The 23,718-nt window shown below is 40.5% G+C and overlaps 15 protein-coding genes and 1 non-coding gene across 16 annotated transcripts; 9 read left to right on the forward strand and 7 right to left on the reverse strand.

The window, feature by feature from the left end:
• Positions 1-67: 67 nt before the first annotated feature.
• On the forward strand, positions 68-460 carry FYV4 (mitochondrial 37S ribosomal protein mS41; the record flags this gene model as incomplete). The annotated part of the gene is made up of 1 exon (XM_018365585.1): positions 68-460. One exon carries the CDS (start codon positions 68-70, stop codon positions 458-460), a length of 393 nt encoding a protein of 130 aa, XP_018221840.1.
• A 168-nt stretch (positions 461-628) lies between these two features.
• On the forward strand, positions 629-1,204 carry VMA22 (Vma22p; the record flags this gene model as incomplete). Its single annotated transcript, XM_018365586.1, has 1 exon — positions 629-1,204. One exon carries the CDS (start codon positions 629-631, stop codon positions 1,202-1,204), a length of 576 nt encoding a protein of 191 aa, XP_018221841.1.
• A 294-nt stretch (positions 1,205-1,498) lies between these two features.
• On the reverse strand, positions 1,499-2,449 carry GIC1 (Gic1p; the record flags this gene model as incomplete). Its single annotated transcript, XM_018365587.1, has 1 exon — positions 1,499-2,449. The coding sequence occupies one exon, from the start codon at positions 2,447-2,449 to the stop codon at positions 1,499-1,501; it is 951 nt and encodes a 316-aa protein (XP_018221842.1).
• A 377-nt stretch (positions 2,450-2,826) lies between these two features.
• Positions 2,827-3,708, reverse strand: RPP1 (RNA-binding RNA processing protein RPP1; the record flags this gene model as incomplete). Its single annotated transcript, XM_018365588.1, has 1 exon — positions 2,827-3,708. The coding sequence occupies one exon, from the start codon at positions 3,706-3,708 to the stop codon at positions 2,827-2,829; it is 882 nt and encodes a 293-aa protein (XP_018221843.1).
• A 268-nt stretch (positions 3,709-3,976) lies between these two features.
• Positions 3,977-5,116, reverse strand: PAN5 (2-dehydropantoate 2-reductase PAN5; the record flags this gene model as incomplete). The annotated part of the gene is made up of 1 exon (XM_018365589.1): positions 3,977-5,116. The coding sequence occupies one exon, from the start codon at positions 5,114-5,116 to the stop codon at positions 3,977-3,979; it is 1,140 nt and encodes a 379-aa protein (XP_018221844.1).
• A 392-nt stretch (positions 5,117-5,508) lies between these two features.
• On the reverse strand, positions 5,509-7,125 carry SSZ1 (ribosome-associated complex protein SSZ1; the record flags this gene model as incomplete). The annotated part of the gene is made up of 1 exon (XM_018365590.1): positions 5,509-7,125. One exon carries the CDS (start codon positions 7,123-7,125, stop codon positions 5,509-5,511), a length of 1,617 nt encoding a protein of 538 aa, XP_018221845.1.
• A 439-nt stretch (positions 7,126-7,564) lies between these two features.
• Positions 7,565-9,076, reverse strand: RRP3 (RNA-dependent ATPase RRP3; the record flags this gene model as incomplete). Its single annotated transcript, XM_018365591.1, has 1 exon — positions 7,565-9,076. The coding sequence occupies one exon, from the start codon at positions 9,074-9,076 to the stop codon at positions 7,565-7,567; it is 1,512 nt and encodes a 503-aa protein (XP_018221846.1).
• A 300-nt stretch (positions 9,077-9,376) lies between these two features.
• On the forward strand, positions 9,377-10,729 carry SSF1 (rRNA-binding ribosome biosynthesis protein; the record flags this gene model as incomplete). The annotated part of the gene is made up of 1 exon (XM_018365592.1): positions 9,377-10,729. The coding sequence occupies one exon, from the start codon at positions 9,377-9,379 to the stop codon at positions 10,727-10,729; it is 1,353 nt and encodes a 450-aa protein (XP_018221847.1).
• Positions 10,730-11,019: 290 nt separating this feature from the next.
• HTD2 (hydroxyacyl-thioester dehydratase HTD2) lies at positions 11,020-11,862 on the forward strand (the record flags this gene model as incomplete). The annotated part of the gene is made up of 1 exon (XM_018365593.1): positions 11,020-11,862. One exon carries the CDS (start codon positions 11,020-11,022, stop codon positions 11,860-11,862), a length of 843 nt encoding a protein of 280 aa, XP_018221848.1.
• Positions 11,863-12,186: 324 nt separating this feature from the next.
• DYS1 (deoxyhypusine synthase) lies at positions 12,187-13,350 on the forward strand (the record flags this gene model as incomplete). Its single annotated transcript, XM_018365594.1, has 1 exon — positions 12,187-13,350. The coding sequence occupies one exon, from the start codon at positions 12,187-12,189 to the stop codon at positions 13,348-13,350; it is 1,164 nt and encodes a 387-aa protein (XP_018221849.1).
• A 234-nt stretch (positions 13,351-13,584) lies between these two features.
• On the reverse strand, positions 13,585-14,667 carry RRP4 (exosome non-catalytic core subunit RRP4; the record flags this gene model as incomplete). The annotated part of the gene is made up of 1 exon (XM_018365595.1): positions 13,585-14,667. One exon carries the CDS (start codon positions 14,665-14,667, stop codon positions 13,585-13,587), a length of 1,083 nt encoding a protein of 360 aa, XP_018221850.1.
• Positions 14,668-14,891: 224 nt separating this feature from the next.
• Positions 14,892-16,385, forward strand: TRM5 (tRNA (guanine) methyltransferase; the record flags this gene model as incomplete). Its single annotated transcript, XM_018365596.1, has 1 exon — positions 14,892-16,385. One exon carries the CDS (start codon positions 14,892-14,894, stop codon positions 16,383-16,385), a length of 1,494 nt encoding a protein of 497 aa, XP_018221851.1.
• Positions 16,386-17,029: 644 nt separating this feature from the next.
• On the forward strand, positions 17,030-17,722 carry PCL5 (Pcl5p; the record flags this gene model as incomplete). Its single annotated transcript, XM_018365597.1, has 1 exon — positions 17,030-17,722. One exon carries the CDS (start codon positions 17,030-17,032, stop codon positions 17,720-17,722), a length of 693 nt encoding a protein of 230 aa, XP_018221852.1.
• A 171-nt stretch (positions 17,723-17,893) lies between these two features.
• DI49_2475 lies at positions 17,894-17,985 on the reverse strand. The gene is given in 2 exon segments: positions 17,894-17,930; positions 17,948-17,985. It is a non-coding gene; the product is annotated as a tRNA-Phe (tRNA).
• Positions 17,986-20,292: 2,307 nt separating this feature from the next.
• ERG7 (lanosterol synthase ERG7) lies at positions 20,293-22,488 on the forward strand (the record flags this gene model as incomplete). The annotated part of the gene is made up of 1 exon (XM_018365598.1): positions 20,293-22,488. The coding sequence occupies one exon, from the start codon at positions 20,293-20,295 to the stop codon at positions 22,486-22,488; it is 2,196 nt and encodes a 731-aa protein (XP_018221853.1).
• A 349-nt stretch (positions 22,489-22,837) lies between these two features.
• NOP10 (snoRNP complex protein NOP10) lies at positions 22,838-23,014 on the forward strand (the record flags this gene model as incomplete). The annotated part of the gene is made up of 1 exon (XM_018365599.1): positions 22,838-23,014. One exon carries the CDS (start codon positions 22,838-22,840, stop codon positions 23,012-23,014), a length of 177 nt encoding a protein of 58 aa, XP_018221854.1.
• Between the last annotated feature and the right edge of the window lie 704 nt (positions 23,015-23,718).

The raw sequence follows: 23,718 nt of genomic DNA on the forward strand, positions 1-23,718 counted from the left end.
CAAAAAGAATAAACAAGAAGAATCTCAAGTGATCAATATTATAGTGGGATTTAGAACCTTTCTCACGATGATGTCTCTACGAATGAACAACGGCCTCCCCATGCTCTTGAAGAGGTCACTGACTACTTCTAAAGCTGCGTATCGGTTTCATTCAACCATCCCTAAACCAAACGAACAGATACCTGATGTCGATACATTTCTAGCCAAAATCGGCCGTAATTGTAACGAACTGAAGGACACATTTGAGAACAACTGGAATAATCTTTTTCTATGGGATTCCAAGACATTAAAGGAAAAAGGCGTGAATATCCAACAGAGGAGATATATCTTAAACCAAATCCAGAAATACCGTAACAATGAACCCATCCGTGAGATAAAATTGGGCAAGAAGTCATTTTTTGGCGGTGAGAGGAAGAGAAAGGCATTTACTGCTAAATGGAAGGCTGAAAATAAGCAGTAGGCTAGATTACAAGCTCTATATATCTATCCTTATATACTTGTAAATATACAACAAACCAATACTAATTCGTATACTTATTCTACGTCTATGTCTTTTTAGTACGTTGGGCTTTTCAACTTCTCATCATATAAAAATTGGGAAGTAAAAATAAGTTTTGAAGTCGCAACAATGAGAAAAATGTCGATTAGCAAGATGAGTAAAGCAACGACGGCCCAGGACATGAACGCCTCAGATGGTCAGCACTTACGATTGCTTGAACTACTGGCAGACTACGATTCCACTTTAGAGCAATTACAAAAGGGTTTCCAAGATGGGTACATTCAATTAAGCAGATCGAACTACTACAATAAAGACTCGTTGCGAGGCAATTATGGTAAAGACTATTGGGACGAAACGTACGTAGGGCAATTGGTGGCAGCAGTAGATGAAAGCAGCTCTAAATTGGTGATAGATATCGTAAAAAGAAACCCTCAAGAAGACCAAGTGGCGGATGTAACAAAAGAAGAAGATAATACACTGATTCAAAGAAAGAAAGGAACGAAAAAGGAAACTGAAAAAGGGCAAAGCCCTAAACCTGTGCAGAATTATGACCCGATTTTGATGTTTGGAGGGGTGCTGTCCGTTCCATCTTCATTGAGACAGTCGCAGACAAGCTTCAGAGGCTGTATTCCCTTAATGGTTCAGTTGATTAATTATAAAAACGAGATATTAACGCTATCAAAGAAACTGGCTGAGCAGAAATAAAGAATTTATTATTTAAAGAATATAGTAGAAGAAGTAATACATACGTGTAAATTGAAGAAAGAACAAAGAAATAATTATTAGAAGGATGTCGTAAAATAAAATAATCAAAGTCCATGGTCTGAGAAAAACAAAAATAAAGAAACCAAACAAAAATTCCATACCTAAAGAAGAAAAGCAAACACCATAATAATACAAAGTATCACACCACGTTACATCATGTGAAGGACCCACAGAACAATATGAAAGTGAATCAGAGAGGAAGATGAAAAAAAAAGAGAAGATAGTACAAGTGTTTTAAGGTGTACTTGTTTCACTACACTGGTAATAAAATTTCAACACATCATCCACAGATATCCTATTACCAGGTGAATTCAGCGATTCGTCGATGTTGAGATAGTTTTTCAACTCAGGGGTATGTATCGCATTCGAGTCTCTTGGTTTGAATTTGCTATAAAGTGACGAAGCACAGGGTGAAGGCTTATTAGTGTCGTCACCGGCGGCGTCCCCAAGAACCGAGGGGAACGAATAGTTTTTCAGGTCTTCCAATGTCATCTCTATTTCCGTAGGCCAGTCCATTTGCTTAGTCTTATTAGGGGTACTGCTGGTTTTGTTACTATCGTGGTGCGAATCCATTGTAGTAGCTATTGTGGAAGAAGAGACTATCCTGCTCGAATCGTTCATCACAACGTTGGAATATCTAGAAGAGACGTTTGATTCTGGTCGAGGTTGTGGTGCCAACGACGTGAAATTGAACAAAGGCTCTACGCCATCGTCCTGTTCCTCTCTTTCGTCCTGCGATTCATAGTTGTTGTCCTCCTTTTTACCATTAGCGTGCGAGATATGATGAAAGCCAAATGGGGCAGATATACTGGATTGTTTCGTAGTTTTGGTGGGCCCATGCGGTTTTATTGACAGCAAGTCCTTTCTCTTGAACATTCCCAGGAAATTTCTCTTTTTGTTGGTCAAAAACTTGTGATTAGAATTTATGTTAGAGTTGATCGTCATGTAATTGGGCAGGGGGGGCAATTTGATGTTGTTCTTGTTTGGCAGGGCCAGCTTTTCACTATCGACGAGAACAATCCCCAAGTCTTCATCGGTGTCCTCTTCGGAATCCGTACTGGGCCCATTCATGAACCGTTGTCTCACTTGGAACCCATACAGTTTCTCCATTTCTTGGTCCTCGTCTATCCAGATGGATCTCATTTGAGGCAGCTCCATTTGTTGGTGATTTTTCTCTTCAATCATTCTCTCGAATTGATGGCAAGTTGTGACAAGCGAGTGTGCAAAGCAAATATTAACAAATAATCAAGTTAGAAATAGTTGGTTCGATGGTAATCGAGGGTATTGTTGTTTTCAGTTTCAATCAACCGGTTGCATTAAATTTATCACAGTTAAAATTGTATGCTGCAACAGGGCAAGCCTTCAAACAACAAAAGTTGTTTATCCTTCGTTTTTCCAGTTTGTGAAAATCGTCGAAAAATCTCTTTGTTTTTCTTTCCCTCTATTGTTGTCTTTTCGCGAATTCGCGTCGCGTTTCCGTGCGACGCGATGATAATACCCTTGCTATGATTGTGGCATGTAATTCTATCTATACATTATACGTTGTATTTAGTCGTGCAAGCTCATGGCTTGCGCCTCTTGGCGGCGTGGCCCAGCTGCTCAGGGTCCATAGTTCTTTTGACGACTTTGATGGTCCGCGTGTCGTCGATGCCTTGCACGTCGTTGACCACGTCATTGTCGTCTTCATCACCACCACCAGCAACGATGGTCTGCTTGTGACTCTTGTTCCTTAAGCGCCCATTCAGTAGAACCAGTGAGGCCAGGTCGCCCATGGCCTTAGAGCACTTGTCGCTCGGAAGACCCAGGTTCTTGATTAAGCTCGTTACTCCCAATATGTTACGACACTCTAATGGCGACATGGCACCACTGCCGATGACAATGCCTCTGAACCTCGAGCTCCTGATGACGCTTCTCACATTAGAGACAAACTGTCTCCGAGCCTGTACGTCACGCAGTGCGTACCCGTAAACGATCTCCAGTTTTACACCTCGGTTCACACAACTACATATGCTTTTGTGTTTGAGGAACGTGGGTAGACGCGAACCGTACTGAAAGGTCAGTAGGTCAATATCCAAGTTGGTCGTTGAGAGAGTAAGACCCTTCTCACTGATCGGTAAGGCCGCTACAATATCAAAGGCTTGGCTTATCTTGGAGAGAGACTGGCCCTTTGATGGGTCGTCGATGATTAGAGTGATTCTGCTATACAGTTTTAGACCCGTTTGAGCCATCAATTCCCCAAACCGTGTCTTTATGTCAATGGGGTTTAGCATCTTGGCATCATTGGGGAACTTCTCACTGTGATTTACTGTAAAATTTATGGCGATGTGCGTATATCCCAATGTATGCAATGTGGTTAATGTCTTTGTTAAATTATTGATTGCCTGTGGAGTCACTTTGTCCGCATAGCTGTTCTGTGGCCATGGCACATTTAAATCGACCAGCATCCTTATTCTTTTAGCTCTCAATCTTTGCCTTTGGTAACTTTTCAATTTACATATTTCCTTATTGTAGAATGAAATTTTTTCATTTCAGCGAGACGAAAAATTGGCATCGCTCATTGATTCCTCACCTTTTTGGCTATAGAAGTAAACGCCAATAAGCAGGCTCGATCGATAACTAGCTGGATTGGTCAACTGCGACGTTACATAACAGCTGTGTATTTTTATAATTATGTATATAAGTATATCTGATTTCTGAGATAAATGAGGGCTCTCATTCGCTTCTCCAGTCTCCGTTGATCTTTCTGGACCTGTTCAATGCCAGTCTCAAACTAGCCATTTCTTGAATGGTCTTGTTGACTTTAGAAGAGTTTGGATCTAAGTTCAATTTCGATGCCAATCTAACAACGTAACCATTAATAAACTCAATCTCGATGTCTCTTAAGAACAGAGAATCTTGTCTCATAGAACTACTGTTTTTGGCATTGATATCACAACCAATCCTGGTGACTTCGGAAACCATATTGTCGGTAGTTAAAACTTCATTGACGTTCATATCTGGGTATTCATCATTTCCACCAAATTTCTCGCGGTACTCAAACAGCGGCTTGTAAGCCAGTCTTAATATTTGCAGACATTCATCAATGATGGATCTGAAAATTGGGCCACAGGAGTCCTTTATTTCACCATTGATACAATCGAGCGTTGCGGTAACTGGATTTATGCACGCATTGACTAAAAACTTAAATAATTGGCCAGATAGCATTTCTTGGTAGGTAGAGTGTTCCATACCAAACTCCTTGGCAAATTTTGGTTCCATTAACAATTTCACCAACGAGTTATTGGCCAAATCCTGTTTAACAATTATTTTTTTCTGAATCATATCTTCATCAGTCCAAGGCAATCTAGCAATCTTCATACCGGCCCACCCAGCGTGATTAAAGACACCAGCATTATCCTGATAAACACCATGGGAGATGACACCTTGAAATAAATTAGGTCTGTTTTTTGAATCTATAAAGATTTCTTCCCTCAATAACTCTAAAATACCCAGTCCGTTTTGGATGAGGATCAAGTTTGTGTTTTCATTTATGTACGGCAAATAAGGAGCCAGGGCTTCCTTAGTTTGATAAGTTTTTGTAGTAACAACCAAATTGTCAATAGGTTTCTTGGAAAAACTTTCAGGGCATTCGCTTCTCTCAATTGGGTATGACAACAGTGGCGCGCCCTCTAGATAGATTTTACGAATAGAAGTTTTGTTCCCGTTTGCCTCTTGAAATTGTGCAAGTCTTTCTTGTGATCTGAATAGAGGCACGACRAGGGCATTCGTAAATCTCAAAAGATCTACTGCCAAAACGGTACCCATGGCACCCAATCCAAGGATATGAATAGTGGTTCTATGCGTCGCGGTCATGGTGTGTTAGATCGGTTGCGAATATTTTATTAGTTTATTCTTGTCGGCGTACTATTACGTAGGTTGAAAGAGAGGTACAATGGATCTATCTGTCTTCTTTTATTAAAGCAGAGTGGTAATTAGTCATTATTAAATTTCAGCATGATAAGATTTCTCGAGAAACCGTTAGCGGCCGCCGATCATAGAAAAAATATTAATAATGGGAAAGATAAAAAAATGGGCTTATACAGGACACGCACGGCTCATTGATTACCTAACTGCAAGTTGAATCATGAAAACTTAGCTTCTTCTTTTTTTATTTAATATTATTTTCTTTTCTCTAAAGACTGCATAATACCATCATGTATTTATTTTTCTATATACATATACTTATAACTGCGTCTTGAAGAGCTCTATAATTCACCCTTAACAGCAGTGCCAGACTTCAAATCTCTAGCAGTGACTCTTAGCGCACCGTCTTTGTTGATGTTGAAAATGATTTCAACGCCGTTGGCGTTCTTGATACCTAATTCCATCAATTTAGTACCCAGAGTGTACAGTTTTTCCCTGACAACTTCTGGTTCGTCGTCGGACCATTCACTTTCATCGTCTTCTTCAGCGTTTTCTTCCTTTGGAGCTGGTTCCAAAGTTTTTTCCTCAATGTGATGTTCACCTTCGTAAACACCAACCAAGAAGTCACCCTTCGCCTGTTTCAAAGTCAATTTCTTTTGTACTGGGTAGGAAGTTTCAGCTAGCAAAACTGGATGGAATTCACCCTTGGCACCGACCAAACCAATGGCCTTCTTTAGATGTGGGGTGTTGATGATAACTGGTTGTAAAGCTTCAGCTAATTCATCGGCATCGTAGTCGCTGACTAGTCTGGCTTGTAAAGCGGCACCGGATGCAGATAATTCGTTTGGATTGTTAGAAGCGTTCTTGTTCTGTGGACCGAGAATTTCAACAGATTCTGGTAATGTGTATTCCAAATTGGTGGTCAACTTTGGAGTGAATGATACACCACCAGTCAAAAGAACAGCATCGATGTCTAATGGGTCTAATTCAGCTTTGGCAATGGCAGAATCAATGAAAGAGGAGAATTGAGCGAAAACCTTGTTAGCCACTAACTCGTATCTCATTCTGTTGATAGAAGCGTGATAATCAAACCCGTCAGCCAAAGAATCAATGGAAATGGTAGCTGAAGTGGCATTAGATAAAGTCTTTTTAGTGATGGAAGAGTTAGCCTTTAATTTGGCCAAAGATCTAGCGTTCTTTCTTGGGTTAGTTTGATTCTTCTTTTGGAATTCATTGGCGAAGTATTCTACCAATTCAGTATCCAAGTTGTCACCACCTAAGTTGAAGTCGTGGACACTAGACAAGATGGTGAAGATACCGTTACGAACGGCAATAACAGCAGCATCGGATCTAATACCACCAAAATCAGCAACGACTACGTTAACATCCTTTTCAAATGGGAATAGTTCAGCATGGGCCAATAGAGCAGCAGATGGTTCATTAATGAATTGAACAATCTTCAAGCCAACCTTTCCGGCAGAAGCCTTTAAGGCAGTCTTTTGTTCTTCAGAAAAGTTTGTTGGGACGGTCAACACAGCTTCCTTGACGGTAGAGCCAATGTAATCTTCAGCAGCCAACTTCAATCTGTTCAAATGTCTGGAGACAACTTCATCAACAGTAAGTTTCTCTTCTTTACCTTCACCTCTTGAGATAATGAACCCAGCTTTACCGTCAATTTCAACAGCTGGGGCTCCGTTAGCGCACTTGGTAATGTCACATTTATCGAATGGTAAACCAATGAAGTCACGGAAGTTGATGATGGTGTTCTTAGGGTTTCTGATCAATTGTTGCAAAGCTTGACCACCGTGATATTCATCCTCACCGACGTAGGACAAAGCAGATGGAATGGCACGCTCACCATCTGGGTTGGCAATAACGTCTACGTCATTCTTTGGGTTGATGTAAGCGATGGAAGATGAGGTGTTACCGAAGGTGATACCGATCACTGGAGAGGACATCTTATTTTTAGTTGTAGTTGTGGCTGTGGTAGTGAATATTACAATTCATATACAATCATAACATACGCTGTACGTGCAAATTAACTACCGAATATCTCACATATTATCCAACCTCATCATCTTTTGGAAAAAATTTCACATCACGTTCAACGGGAAGACTAAACAAAAAAAAAGAAATATTCCGTAACAAGTGATGGATAGGTCAGATTTACCCGTCGGACTTTCAAACTTTTTCAATTACGTGGAATGGGTTATGAATGTCTCGAGAAACAAATGGGAAACACATGGGAAACGCGTAGGAATTTTCTGACTTGAAAGTTCAATATTATGGATTTATACTTATGCTCATCTGTATACATGTATATAAGTATATAGCTGAATGAAGAATAGCGATTGACTGAAACGAAAAAGTAAAAGGGGCGGAGTGTGCTGACTCAGGTTATCTTTCACCCCTATCCATGTTTTCTCTCATCATCATTCTTCCTGTTCTTCCCTTACCTCTGGCAATCTTCTCCTTGTTTCTTCTGTTCATTTCCATGACAACTTCACCGTTGGCCTTATCAACAGAGTCTCTCAGGGTTAATATAATGTTCTTGTCCACATTTTCCTTCGGTAGTTTTTTACCCAACACTTCTTCAATCCTTAAGATCAATTCCAGATCATACTGTGACACCAGCGAAACAGATTTCCCTGATCTACCGGCTCTTGCTGTTCTACCCACACGGTGAATGTAGGATTTAGAATCAACAGGAATATCGTAGTTTACAACTATATCCACAGATGGAATATCTAATCCTCTAGCAGCAACATCTGTAGCGACAAGGATAGCTCTCTTTCCTGCCTTAAACAKATCCAGAGCACCCATTCTTTGGTTTTGATTCAAGTCACCATGTAGAGCAGTGGCGCTGAACTCCAGCAAGTTGCACAATCCCGATAATCTTTCGGCATTGGCCTTTGTTCTAGTGAAAATAATCATTGTCTTCCCGATGAACTCATTTAATAGATATATCAAATAAGTGTTTTTGAGACCGCCTGGCACAACCATCAATGTTTGCACCAATGTGTCCACGGTTTGATATTTATTTGATACGGCACATTTCACAGGATTTGTCAAACTGGCTCTTTGCAATTTATCAATTTTGGAAGTCATAGTGGCAGAAAATAAATATGTAGTTCTATCTTGCGTTGGTATAATCTTTAGAATTCTATCAAGAACGGGTCCGAATTCCATATCTAACAATCTATCTGCTTCATCCATGACTAAAAATTTCAGCTTCCTCAGCGAGAACCCCTTGGTGTTCTCTAGATGATCCATTAATCTACCAGGCGTAGCAATGATAATATGTGGTTTTCTCATCAAGTCTCTAGCTTGGTCCATCATATTCATACCACCCACAATACATGTCGACCTTACACCCATTAAGGACCCTAATGAATCAAAAGCTTCTTTGATCTGTTGTGCCAATTCTCTCGTTGGGGCAAGAATACATGCATAGTATGGCTCTTGATCGTGCCATAAACGGTTTAAAATGGGAATAGCAAACGCAGCAGTCTTACCGGAACCTGTTTGTGCAAGACCAATGATATCATGGCCTGCAAGTGCTGGTGGAATTGATTTAGATTGAATTGGAGTTGGTTTGGAGTAGTTCAAGTTCTTACAAGCTTGGAGTAGCTCGGGAACCAGATTTAACTCGTTAAAAGTTTCGAAGGATTCACCGTCATTTGAATGGTCATTTTCGGTCGACGTGGAGTCTTTAGATTTGCTCTTTGGTTTGGAAACTCTTTTTTTTTCAATAGCGGAAGGTTCTTCAGAATCAGATTCTGAACTACTTTCATTTTCCGCTTCTATCCGTTTCTTTTGGTTCTCAAGAGCCTTTGCTCTGATCTTTTCAGCCAAAGAAGCTAATTCGTTAACATTCTTATTTTCCTTTTTCTTAATGATCTTTGACATCTTAATAGCCTGCTTAAATACCTTTTCCTTGTCAAGTAGCGGTTAATAGCCCTCACAAAAGGCACTGTAGTTAAATATATTATTATTCTCTAATGCTCATCGATTAAATTAAATTTTTCATTTTCTATCATCCTAAACGAAAGTGAAATTTTTCAATGAAAAAAAAAAATGAAAAAGCTCATCTCATCGCACTATTTGTTCGTTATTTTTTAGTAGATGAGGAAAGTTTCAATTTGTTACGTTTAAATAATCTTGAAAGAACTTAGGCAATCTAACACATAGAAACATCGGTATTCCAAAATGGCCAAAAGAAGACAAAAAAAGAGAACTCATGCGCAGGTTGTACCTGAGCAGGAAAAAGGTATTCCAAAATCAATGGTCATTAGAGTCGGGCAAACTTCTCTGGCCAACCACTCTTTGAACCAATTAGTAAAGGATTTTCGTCAAATCATGCAACCACATACAGCTATAAAACTAAAAGAGCGTAAGTCCAATAAACTCAAGGATTTTGTTGTTATGTGTGGTCCATTAGGTGTTACTCATCTCTTTATGTTCACACAATCCGAAAAGACAGGTAATGTTTCTTTGAAGATAGCAAGAACTCCACAGGGTCCTACTGTGACCTTTCAAGTGATGGATTATTCTTTAGGGAAAGATATCAAAAAGTTCTTAAAAAGACCAAAATCATTGAATAATGATGACGTACTAAATCCACCATTGCTAGTCTTAAACGGGTTTTCCACATCCAAGAAATCCGATGAAGACAATCAGGATGTAAACGTAGAGAAGGTCGTTGTTTCCATGTTTCAAAACATCTTCCCACCTTTAAATCCAGCTAGGACTTCATTAAATTCTATCAAACGTGTATTCATGATTAACAAGGACAGAGCAACGGGCGAAATTTCCATGCGTCATTACTTCATCGATATTAGAGAGGTAGAAATTTCGAGAAACCTGAAAAGACTTTATAAGGCTAAGAATAATTTGAGTAAAACGGTGCCGAATTTACATCGAAAAGATGACATTTCCTCATTAATCTTGGACCACGATTTGGGTGCCTATACGTCTGAATCGGAAATAGAAGACGACGCTATTGTGAGAGTGGTTGATAACCAAGACGTCAAAGCAAAGCAATCTCAAAACTCGAAACCTCAAAAGAAATCAGCAGAGACAAAGGATGCTAAAGAGGAAGGAGAAGAAGAAGACGTAGAAATGGAGGAGCCCAAACGCCAAGAACCTTCCCAACCAACTCCACGTAAGAAGGCTATCAAACTTACCGAATTGGGACCAAGACTAACCTTGAAACTGGTCAAGATCGAAGAAGGAATCTGTTCAGGAAAAGTGTTGCATCACGAATACGTTCAAAAATCAAGCGGAGAAATTAGAGAATTGGAGAAGAGACATGCTGCAAAGATGAGACTCAAGGAACAAAGAAAGAAAGAGCAAGAAGAAAACATCGCGAAAAAGAAGGCTGTCAAAGATGCTAAGAAGGAACGTAAGTTGGAAAGAAGAAAAGCCAGGGCTGCAGAAGAGGGCGACGGTGAAAACAAGGCCGATGCTGTGAGTGATGATGAATCTTCGTCCAGCGAGGATGAGCATTACAGTGATGTGCCTGAGGATCTAGATAGTGATTTATTTAGCGAAGTTGAGTAAATTAACTTTGGAACCAGAAACTTAGGCTTTTAAACTGGCATTTGCCGGTCCACATATATAAATTTTCCTTCAGATAACTTGCATACTTTATATATAAATTATTGAATATACAACACAAAACTCTTTGTCTTTACATTTTATGTGCAGACAAGAGACCTATGGCAGGTAAAAAAACCGGAGTAGTTTTGCCCTTTTTTATTTACTTACTGCTTTAAGCTGCAGTTTTTATACGCAAACTTACCTGCGATACTCCAGAAAGAATATTTTTTCCAAAGGTTCAGATTATCAGCATGAAATCTACAAGATGGATACTCAAGGATCTCTTATCCAGGCACCGTGTTAAAGCGTTCAATAGCTTGTTCTCGAGACGACTTCCTACACCGAATGCAACGAAGCAACTTCAAATAGGTGAACATTTTCTTTTCTTTCCGCCACCATTTGAAAAGTTTGGTAAAGATGGGTATTTCAACTACCAAAGCCCCGCCATACTATTGGAAGACCCCAAGTTACAATACCGCAGAAGGGTTTGGGGTCAAGGCGAGCTTATCCAGTATTCGCCCATCAACTTAGACCAAGAATACATATGCCAAGAATCGATTAAATACATAAAGAAGTTGCGGAACGAGCATGTCGTTTGTATTGAAAGGGCCCTTCTACAAAGTCACCTTGAGAAAAGGACTAACAAGAGTGACATCTGCTTATTGGAGAGAAGAATCTTAATGTATACAAACTCACTACCAAACAAGGCTCCAACAGACCCCCCGGCAGAAAGAGTGGGGTACAAAAGCTTGGGGAATTTCACTGTTACTGATATGGACATCATAGCGTATGGGCAATTGTCTCTAAATCCACATCGAATACATTGGGACAAGGAATACTGTCGCCGAGTTGAGGGGTACGAAGATATCATCATGCAAGGTCCCTTTTCAATCCAGCTATTACTGAAATGCATCCAGCCGCTTTTGAGAAAGCCTATTACACAACTGCGGTATCGCAATTTAAATTATATCTATCCAGGAACAACTTTGAATATATGTCAATCTTTGAATTCTTCGGCCCACAAACAGACGTTCCAAGTCAGAGACCTCCAGGAAAATAGTATAGTATACTTGACCGCGGAAATTTGCTGCTAGGAACAGCAAGGCCGTCTCCGCGGATCACTGGTAGCCACACGTTTTCGTATTCTTCAGTGCTGCACTGATTGGTTGCTGAACAATAGAGAGTCACGAACGAGATGCCAATAAATATCTCGCCATCACCAGGTTGATGGTAAACGCATTGCGGGAGGAACTTTAAAAAAAGGTGAAAAAAAAAATTAAAAAGCAAAAAGTAAAAAAATCAAATACGATTCTTTCTTTTCCATCCCAAAGGGTTTCTTCCAGTGGCTTGCTTATCGCTTCGAATACAAACAGCATAGTGAAAAGGTAATTAACTAGGTCAACTTTCACATAAGGAAAATGTCCGATATTAACGAAAAACTACCAGAACTATTGCAAGACGCCGTCTTGAAAGCATCTGTTCCTGTTCCAGATGACTTCGTCAAAGTCAAAGGTATCGACTATTCAAAGCCTGAGGCTACCGATATGAGAGCAACTGACCTGATAGAAGCTATGAAAACCATGGGTTTTCAAGCTAGTTCAGTTGGTACCGCTTGTGAGATTATCGATAGTATGAGATCATGGAGAGGTAAGCATATTGACGAATTGGAAGACCATGAAAAGAAAGGTTGTTTCGATGAAGATGGGTACCAAAAGACAACCATTTTTATGGGTTACACTTCTAACTTGATCAGTTCTGGTGTTCGTGAGACTCTACGTTATTTGGTTCAACACAAGATGGTTGACGCAATTGTCACTTCGGCCGGTGGTGTGGAAGAAGATTTAATTAAGTGTCTTGCTCCAACTTACATGGGTGAATTTGCATTGAAGGGTAAGACTTTGCGTGATCAAGGTATGAACCGTATTGGTAACTTGCTGGTTCCAAATGATAACTATTGTAAGTTTGAAGAATGGATTGTTCCAGTCTTGGACAAGATGTTGGAAGAACAAGAAGAATACGTCAAGAAACATGGCGTTGACTGTTTGGATGCCAACCAAGACGTAGACTCGCCCATTTGGACTCCATCTAAGATGATCGATCGTTTCGGTAAGGAAATTAACGACGAATCTTCTGTCCTTTACTGGGCTCACAAGAACAAGATCCCAATCTTTTGCCCATCTTTGACCGATGGTTCCATTGGTGATATGTTGTTTTTCCACACTTTCAAAGCGTCACCAAAACAACTAAGAGTTGACATTGTCGGTGATATCCGTAAGGTTAACTCCATGTCCATGGCCGCTTACAGAGCCGGTATGATCATTTTAGGTGGTGGTTTGATTAAGCATCATATTGCCAATGCTTGTTTGATGAGAAATGGTGCTGATTATGCCGTTTACATCAACACCGGTCAAGAATACGATGGTTCTGATGCAGGCGCTAGACCTGATGAGGCTGTTTCTTGGGGTAAGATTAAAGCAGAAGCTAAATCCGTCAAACTTTTCGCTGATGTCACCACTGTTTTCCCATTGATTGTCGCTGCTACATTTGCCAATGGTAAGCCAATCAAGAAAGTTAAGAACTAATGAAAATTCTGGGGAAAAAATAAAATTTGTATCACTTCTTCTTTTTTTTGTAAAAAGTTTGTTCTAAATAGAGATAAATAGAAAGAATGAATATATTTATATTATCAAAACAATGGCAGTAACGTTTGAGATAAAGTTTAATGAATTATGTCTGTGTGCCTGCTAACTGTCTGTGTGCAAGCACACAGACATATATATATATATATATATAATTTGTGTACGTCAATTTTTTTTTTAGTCGCCATTACCTCTCATTCTCTCAGCGGTAAGAATATCATTACCGATGGACTCCATTACGTTTTTTTCGATCAGTTCGCCTATATTTGGATAGACCATACTAGCTTCGTAAGCACTCACCACACGCTGTTGAGTAATACCGATTTCGCAGAATGCCAACGCCTTGATGACATTCGCATACCGGCAAATTGTTTGTCGTATGCTGTTTGATATGGAAGGGTCATTCTCGTCTGAATATATTTGCCAAGATGATTCCTCTTCTAGTCTTGTAATGGAAGGGTTTAACGATACTGCTCCAGTGGGGCCCGATGATTTATTCGAGGCATTGTTGTTAGCAGTGGGTGTGTCTCTTGCCAGGTCCATCTGAGAGGTTTTCTTTAACCATATATAACCATTGACCCCGAGAACCACGGTGATGTTACCGGGCAAATTATGAGTGTGGTTTTTAGCTCTAACGATTAAAGAGCTTGGAACTTGACAAAACATACCATTTCTCAACTTCCCATATTTCAAGGATCTTGTATGTAAAGAAGCACTACCGTCCTGGAACAGAGACTGCACCTCCGCATTCAGTAGGTCACCTTCTTTTAAAAAACTTCTCATTTGCAATTCATCACTTTCAGATTTTCTTCTTAGAATACCACCCGGTAAATTAACAGAGCCTAACATAAGCACGGCGTGTTGCTTACCGCCAATATCTACTTTCCATCTCTTATTACCCACTTCAGCGATTCTTCCCACGATGTGGTCACCAGTCTCTGGAGCATAACGACCTCTCAATGGGATAACCGATAGCAGTCTATTGACGCGGGACACTGTACCCGCGACGGAGGAGTAGGTCATGTTGTCAAGAAAGTATGTGCCATGACCTCTCATCCAGATGGGGTCATCGGTGACCAGTTCACCGGGTGTCACAATCTGAGAGTCGGACTCATCTTTAGAACGTGAGTTTACATCCGGCAAATAGATGTCTTGCTCATCTTCATCCTCGTCGTCCGATATTCCTGCGTTGTTATACAGCAGATTGGAAGAGTTTTGGAAAGCCCCATTTCGTTTGGTGATTGTGATGACTTCAGACATGCTTATTCTCCTTGACCCTTCGTACAAATATGGTGTGTCAGCACTTTAAGAAGAAAGATATTTTTTCAATTTTGGTTTTATCATTTTTTCTTCAGCTCATCATTCAGTTTTGTATTGCGAAAAAAAATGGAAAAAACAAAGACCTTGAGTGAAAAATTTAAATATTGTTAGCTTGAACTAAAGGTAGAGGCAAAAAACTGTTATTTTTTTCCTTTGTTCATTGCATGAAAACCGCACTACCCGTATTGCAAAGAGTAAATAAACTGATCAGATCGTGCAAGATGTCAGGAGTATTCCCTTACAGCCCGCCAGTGAACCGCGAAATGCGAGAATTAGACAGGTCGTTTTTCATCACCAGGATACCAATGTGTGCAGTGAAGTTTCCCGAGCCCAAGAACATCAGCACGTTCTCCAAGAACTTCAAAGATTGCATTCTAAGGGTGCCACGTATCCCGCACGTTGTGAAATTGAGCGCCGCCAAGCCATCGGAGGAACCCACAAGCGTGCAAAACAAGAAGCTAAAGACCGCAGATAGCGACAATGGCACAATCTCGAAGGGGGTGTTGTTACACGATTCCATTCATAGTGTGGAGGAAGCGTATGCGCAGCTGCCTGCGGAAGCATTGGACTTCCTCAAGGAAAACCGGGCCGAGATCCTAGCGCATGAATACGTGCTAGACTACGATTTCTGGAAGGCGGAAGAAATCCTTCGAGCAGTCTTGCCCGAGGAGTTCTTGGAAGAGATTCCCACGGGCTTCACGATCACCGGTCACATTGCGCATCTGAACCTGCGTAGCGAGTTCAAGCCCTTCGACTCGCTCATCGGACAGGTCATCCTGGACAAGAACAACAAGATCGAATGCGTGGTGGACAAAGTGAGTTCCATCGCCACGCAGTTCCGGACCTTCCCGATGAAGGTCATTGCCGGGAAGAGCGACAGCCTGGTGGTGGAGCAGCGAGAATCCAACTGCACATTCAGATTCGACTTCAGCAAGGTGTACTGGAACTCCAGATTGCACACTGAGCACGAAAGACTGGTCAAGCAGTACTTCCAGCCAGGTCAGGTCGTGTGCGACGTCTTCGCCGGCGTGGGGCCCTTTGCCGTGCCCGCGGGCAAGAAAGATGTCATTGTGTTGGCCAATGACCTGAATCCGGAGAGCTACAAGTCCCTGCAAGAGAACATCGCACTGAACAAGGTTGCCCAGACGGTCAAGTCCTTCAACATGGACGGCGCGGAGTTCATCCGTCGCTCGCCAGAACTCTTACAGCAATGGATCAAGAACGAAGAAGACGGCACGATTAAGATCCCTGTTCCCGCCAGGAAACGCCACCGGTCCCAGCAGCAGCAGCAACAACAACAGCAACCGCGCTTCAAAGAAGTGCCGATCCCAGCTCGAATCAGTCACTATGTCATGAACCTGCCCGACAGCGCCATCTCGTTCTTGGGCAACTTCCGCGGCATCTTTGCCGAATACGCCCGCGAAGACGGTAACAACGAAATGCCGTGGGTGCACGTGCACTGCTTCGAGAAGTACCCGCCCGGCGAAGAGGTCACCGAGCACGAGTTGCACGAGCGCGTTCATGCGCGCATAGTCGCCGCACTTCAGGTCACGGCGCACGAGCTGCCATTGCAAGCCGTTGCCCTGCATCTGGTTCGCAAGGTCGCGCCGACCAAACCGATGTATTGCGCCAGCTTCCAACTCCCGGCCGCCGTGTAAGGTGATGCCGTATTTTCACCCGTTGCCGCAGGAAAAATGACTTTCGGCAACTCGGCGAAGAAAAAAAAAGAAACGCGGGATGACTAACACTGTGGTTTTCGAGAAGGCGCGGGGCTGACTGGGCAGCATACGATGTGTCATACGCTGCTAAGCGTCTCGGCTCCCTGTTATATAAGTGGAAAGAGAACTAACGACTGCTTATCGTGTAGGTGTGATTTTTTGTTCTTTGTATATTGCTTGCCCCGTCTACTGTAACGACGTGGTAGTTGGCGGAATATATATATTCTTGGCAACTTTGGTTGTTACCCATATAAAAAAATAGAAACAAGCTTCTCTCCACTCCCTCCCATTTCCCCCATTTGCATTCGGCATTCGCATACACTTTTATCTGGTTTTTCTTTTTTGTTGGCTCAGGCGTAATATAATTGTTTTTTTTTGGTTTTTCTCGGTTTGATATAGTAGCAGTAATGCACTCTTCCATCTTTTAGGTTTCCCCTTCTCCAGGGATGCGCGCTAAAGAAGATATACAATAATACAAATCATAAACAAATTATTGTAATAGGAAAAAAATAAAATAAAAATAAATTAAAAAAAAAAAGAACATTAACAATAAAAAATAAGCACTATTAATTAAAATATAAAGAATGTATGAAAATCATAGATTCACTCCGGATTCTAAAGAGTTTGGTGTTGTTGTTAAAGGTAAGAATCTCTCCACTAGCAGTAACCCCTACCAGACCCCTCCCACTGAGACAAACAGCACTCCTCCTCCTCCTCAACTTAGTTCCATTAAGAGGAAGACAAATTTAGCAATTATTATATCAAATTTTGCATCCGAAATTAGTCGGCCTCTCTCAAACAGCAAAATCGACAACTCCCCTCAAAACATTCTAAAATTCTTAAATGAAGTCTTTAAAAGATCAAAGTGTAGCAAGGAAAACGCTGTCCTGGCCACCTTTTATTTCCAGAAGATCTACCAATCCAACATAGGAGACGAGCCCTCGCTGCCTGAATTCTCGCGCTGCTCCAAGAGGATATTCCTCTCTTGTCTTATTCTGTCCCACAAGTTTCTGAACGACAACACCTACTCGATGAAGAACTGGCAGATTATAAGCGGGCTGCACGCCAAGGATCTCTCCCTCATGGAAAGATGGTGCCTTGGGAAACTGGATTACCAGCTAGCCGTTCCATACAGCGATCTCTTGCTGTGGGAAACAAACACTTTGATGAAGAAATCACACCATATCGCAACCCCCATCATCACTTTGCCAAAGAGAGCCAGAGATTATRATCAAGATTGTAATGCTCACTCTAGAAAACTACTAAAATCTCACTAATAAACAAAACGCATCAATCATCATTCAAAAAATTTTTTTTTTTTTTTTTGACGTATATGTTATTTAGTTACGTACGACAATAGAACAAATTAACTAACTATTCATACATGAATCAGTCAAGCAACTAGGAAGCACTTTTATTATAAATAAAAATTGCAACGAAAAAATAAATGCGAATTCTGTGGATCGAACACAGGACCTCCAGATTACTTGACTGAAGTTTATTCTTCAGTCTGGCGCTCTCCCAACTGAGCTAAATCCGCTTGTTATTTGATGAAAGAACTAAACGGGAAAACAAACTTATGCATAATCTGAGGCACGCTTGTGTTTTTCCCACCTACTCTAGTCATAATACTAGGTACATCGTTGTTTATTTGAGCCAGCCGTGAATAAGTTCTTACGACTACAAGCTTTTAGATGGTCTTGGGTATAGGTAATCTCGAACACTATCCAATATGATATTAATTATGTTAAAACTGAGACAAACATACTTCATGAATATGAGTATAAAGATCTGTTAATTGAACGGAAATTAGCATATAAGGAGAAGAGTCATACATGATGAAATGTTTTCCATATTCTGAATCATGTCTGAACCATTGGGTTTCAAGTAACCAATCAGCGTGTATTTTCTATACCTCTCTTATACAATTTGAGAAAGAACAGCTTATTCCTAATTATTACGACTTACTAAACTAACTAATCAGGTACATTTTACTGTCAGGAGCAAGATGCTTGTAGGCATGGTATTACGATTAAGGCTTTGAGTACTTGATCCTGCAGGTTGATACTATCTATGTGTAATTCAAGTTTCTTTTGGTGCAGGTTATGATTCGAGAAAAATCTATCATCCCATAAGTACCTTAAGCGTCCAAGAAGTAAAACCTATACTAATGAGCTTGAACGGATCTCGGTAGCTTAATTTTTTTTTCCCACTAGCATCCTGGGGGCGCACCTGCCAGCACTTGCGGTGGAGCAGGATAGATAGTTAGTTGCATTAGGCCAATCGTATTTTAGGAGACAATACAAATAACAAAACACCCACTCCTAGCGCACAATTAGCGATTGTTATGACTTCGACTACTTGTGCTTTTGTCGTGCATTCGTCTGTCCGCTGTAAATTTAAATCTAAAGTGTCGACAAAGCTAGTGAGTGTAACCATGCCATCGAAAAAGTAAGCACCAGTGTTGTTAATGGGTTGCCGGAGCACATCATACACCGAACGCGCCTGTCTCCATCTCTATCGACATAAGTGTAGTCACTGACATGTCTCGCTGAAGCGGCTTTTGGCTTGCTGCTGCTCTTGCTCTTGCTATCGTTCTTTCCCGGTTGCCTGCTAAGGCAATAGCAGCAGCTATTATCAATATTGATAAATGCTTCAATATTCTCTGCACGATTACCGAAAAGGGGACCATTCCAGCATCAATATTTTTATAGCCTACCATGACAATTGACAAACTCAAGCATTAAGCGGCTTAAAAGCCGATTAATTAGAATGTATGTTGGCCACCTCTATAAGTTTTGAAGTGCACAGTTTCGGGAAAAGCTTATTTGAATTTTAGTTAACAAGGTACCCAGTCTGGATGACTAGGTAACATGTGTTTATCAATGCTGTATGCATAAACTTCGCTAATACATACCTAATATATCGTGTGACATCATTGTCATAGTATATGAATAGATAGTACTGTTAATAATACCTTGGATTTTCAAACAGTGCAGCGCCACTAATTCCCGCGCGGCAAACTTGCCTAATAGTCCTTTGGGCTCCGGTACAGGTTGTTTAATTCCTCTTATGTATCTTGTCTAGTTTTTGAATCTACGCACGTTGTTACCCAAAATTGACTCGGTTGTGATCGAATATTATGATTGTTTGAGCATTTAGTTCGTCCCAATATTAACTGTTTGTAGATAGTCGGGTTGTGTGTAACCATGATATCGTACTTTTAACCGCGTACACTGATCTTGATTTGGTCACGCCGTATGGCATTGTCGTTGCAGCTTAAAGTTATATGCTTAATGTAGTCATGGCGTAAGGTGGATGCGAATTTTGAGCCCTAGCAGATGCTTTTATATAGTACATTGATTTCAAAGCATATTATTGATATGGCAAGATGCAAGACAAAATTTGGAAGTGCTCTATGTAAGACAAGCCGACCGTGTTACCCACCATCCGACTTGATTTTTGTATTACTTTTTTATACTTGGTCACGGTAAACTAGTCATAATACATGTCTCGAGTCCCGACTCGAAATGTTCAGGGACCTTCCCTGCTACCCCACATCCAATAACGAAATCCAGTCTTGATTTCTATCTTACTTCTTTCTATTCTTGTTGTCAAAGCCTCTCTATATCTTCTTTTTGAGATTTCGTCTGTGCGGAAACTTTTCGTTTAGGATCGTTTAGTTGAAAAGTTTTTATATCGGCTATTTACAGACATACACATTTTCATAGGAAATATTACATAGTTTTTGTACTTGATAAAACCATTGAGTGCTAATAACCTCATCGATGTATTCTCGCCGTCTATAATCCTTCCAACAGTCGTCAATTAAGCAAGTATAGAGCAAATGACAGAATTTTATTCTGAAAAAATCGGTCTTCCAAAGACAGATCCACGTCGCTGGAGATTAAGAACTGATGAATCAGGCCGAGAAAGCTGGGAATACTTGACGCCTGAGCAAGCAGCTAACGACCCGCCATCCACTTTCACACAATGGCTTCTTCAAGATCCAGACTTTCCTCAACCCCACCCAGAAAAAAACAAGCATTCACCAGACTTTTCGGCTTTCGATGCCTGCCATAACGGTGCATCTTTCTTCAAACTCTTGCAAGAGCCCGATTCTGGTATTTTCCCATGTCAATATAAAGGGCCCATGTTCATGACAATTGGTTATGTTGCTGTGAGCTATATTGCTGGCATTCAAATTCCTGAACATGAAAGGATAGAATTAATCAGATACATCGTGAACACGGCACATCCCGTCGATGGTGGTTGGGGGTTGCACTCCGTGGACAAATCTACTGTTTTTGGTACTGTACTGAACTATGTTATTTTGCGTCTGTTAGGCCTATCGAAAAATCATCCCGTTTGTGTCAAGGCAAGAGATACTTTATTAAGATTAGGCGGTGCTATTGGTGCGCCACACTGGGGCAAAGTTTGGCTAAGTGCATTAAACTTGTATAAATGGGAAGGTGTTAACCCTGCTCCTCCTGAAACTTGGCTACTTCCGTACTCATTGCCTATTCATCCAGGAAGATGGTGGGTTCATACTAGAGGCGTTTACATTCCAGTCAGTTACCTGTCATTGGTAAAGTTTGTATGTCCCATGACTCCTCTTCTTGAAGAATTGAGGGGTGAAATTTACGTCAAACCATTTGATAAGATTAACTTTTCTAACCACAGAAACACTGTGTGTGGAGTGGATTTATATTATCCACACTCTAAAATTTTGAATATTGCAAATTGTTTTGTTGTATTTTACGAAAAATACTTGAGAAATCGATTCATTTATTCCTTATCCAAGAGAAAAGTTTACGACCTGATTAAAAAGGAAATTGAAAATACCGATTCTTTGTGTATAGCACCTGTTAATCAAGCATTTTGTGCCCTTGTTACCTTAATTGAAGAAGGTGTAGATTCAAAAGCCTTCAAAGATTTCCAATACAGATTCAAGGATGCATTGTTTCATGGCCCACAGGGCATGACCATTATGGGAACCAACGGTGTGCAAACTTGGGACTGTGCATTTGCCATTCAATATTTTTTTACTGCTGGTCTGGCAGAAAGACCGGAATTTTATAACACAATTGTCTCCGCTTATAAATTCTTGTGTCGTTCTCAGTTTGACACTGAATGCGTTCCTGGTAGTTTTAGAGACAAAAGAAAAGGTGCTTGGGGTTTTTCAACAAAGACTCAAGGTTATACGGTTTCTGACTGTACTGCAGAATCGATCAAGGCTATTATCATGGTAAGAAACTCTCCGGTCTTTAGTGACGTACATCATTTGATCACCAATGAACGCTTATTTGAGGGTGTTGATGTACTATTGAATTTACAAAACATCGGCTCTTTTGAATATGGCTCCTTCGCCACTTATGAAAAAATCAAAGCGCCACTGGCCATGGAGAACTTGAATCCAGCTGAAGTTTTCGGTAACATCATGGTAGAATACCCATACGTGGAGTGCACAGATTCTTCCGTTCTTGGACTGACCTACTTCCATAAGTTTTTTGACTATAAAAAAGAGGAAATATCTACATGTATCAGAATCGCTATTGAATACATCAAGAAGTCTCAACTACCAGAGGGAGGTTGGTATGGAAGCTGGGGTATTTGCTTCACCTATGCAGGTATGTTTGCGTTGGAAGCACTACACACTGTGGGAGAAACATACGAAAATTCCTCGACGGTGAGAAAAGGTTGTGATTTCCTGGTGAGCAAGCAGATGAAAGACGGTGGTTGGGGTGAATCGATGAAGTCTAGTGAGTTGCATAGTTATGTGGATAGTGAAGACTCTCTAGTCGTCCAAACAGCATGGGCACTGATTGCACTGCTTTTTGCTGAATACCCGAAAAGAGAGGTCATTGACCGAGGTATTGAGCTTTTAAAGCATAGACAAGAAGAATCCGGAGAATGGAAATTTGAGAGCGTAGAAGGTGTTTTTAATCATTCCTGTGCAATCGAATACCCAAGTTATAGATTTTTGTTTCCCATAAAGGCATTAGGTATGTATACCAAAGCATATGAACCAGATTGTTTTTGATCTTATTTATAGATTTTAAAAAGGCTACAAGGATGAGAACGTAGTATATTTATTTATATTTGTACTAAAATAGATGAAAGCAAGGTAATGTGCAACTCGCAGCGATATTTTGATACTTTATGATAGTATTATAGCTTGTTATAGGAAATACTATATTATCCTTTTGCACGAATTTGCTTTTTTTTTTCGTTTCAATTTTTCAACTAAGCGGAAGAAGAAAAAAATTTCAAGTTAAGCTCATCACTTCATCATTATAAATGGTTCGTGTGCTTCAAAAAAATTAGTGATCGTGGTTTTCAGAGAAAGAGAAGATACCTCGTAAGAAACCAATAAAAAACATCCAGACAAAATGCATTTGATGTACACTTTAGGCCCAGACGGCAAAAGAATCTACACATTGAAGAAGAGCACTGAGACCGGCGAAATTACAAAGTCTGCTCATCCAGCCAGATTTTCTCCAGATGACAAATATTCAAGACAAAGAGTTACTTTGAAGAAGAGGTTTGGTTTGGTACCCGGCCAATAAATATGGGAAGTTTAAGGGGATTTTGTATAATATGTTATTACGGCTAGGATGATAACGGAGGAGATTACTCTTTTTAGTTTGCTATCTCTTAGTCCTACATAGAATTGATAAGTTTTTTAGACGATAAATACCAATATTAATCGATCGATTTTATGTTTTAGTTTTGACGAAACAGCAGTCTTCCGTGTTTCAAATCCAATTTTTTATTACCTCCGTTAAATTCTCAGTTGCCTACCTTTAGCTTGAGGTGTAGGGTTGACTCACGGTTGGCATACGTAGTGTTATAAAGTAGTGTTTCACGCTACAGCGATGAAGGTCAAACCCTGTAGCAATTAGCTTGCGTCTTGAGCTCAATACCAGGTCCTCGCCCCTTAATCCTTGAGCTCCTTTCCAACTCCCTAAAAGAGACTAGCTCGAAAGGAAGGCTGCAACCATATTCAACAAATTTCCTCTTTGAACCTAAAAGTATATGATATCTATTATGGTTGTATGGCAGTGTTTTAAATTGTTGATTCAACCGAAAAGCCTAATAGCTTTTAATACGGATACTGCTTACGCTAAAGCGAGAAAAATAACCAATTCTGAAAAAAGCAACTTAGCATCAAACAATAAATGACGAAACGTGTATTTAGTGAGCCCCATAGAGGAAGTGTGTATATTGGGAGAGCTCTTAACGACTCATTTGCTGGAAAAAAAAAAACCGT

The sequence above is a fragment of the Saccharomyces eubayanus genome, chromosome XV (genome assembly GCF_001298625.1).
Source record: "Saccharomyces eubayanus strain FM1318 chromosome XV, whole genome shotgun sequence".
Classification (NCBI taxonomy): Eukaryota; Fungi; Ascomycota; class Saccharomycetes; order Saccharomycetales; family Saccharomycetaceae; genus Saccharomyces; species Saccharomyces eubayanus.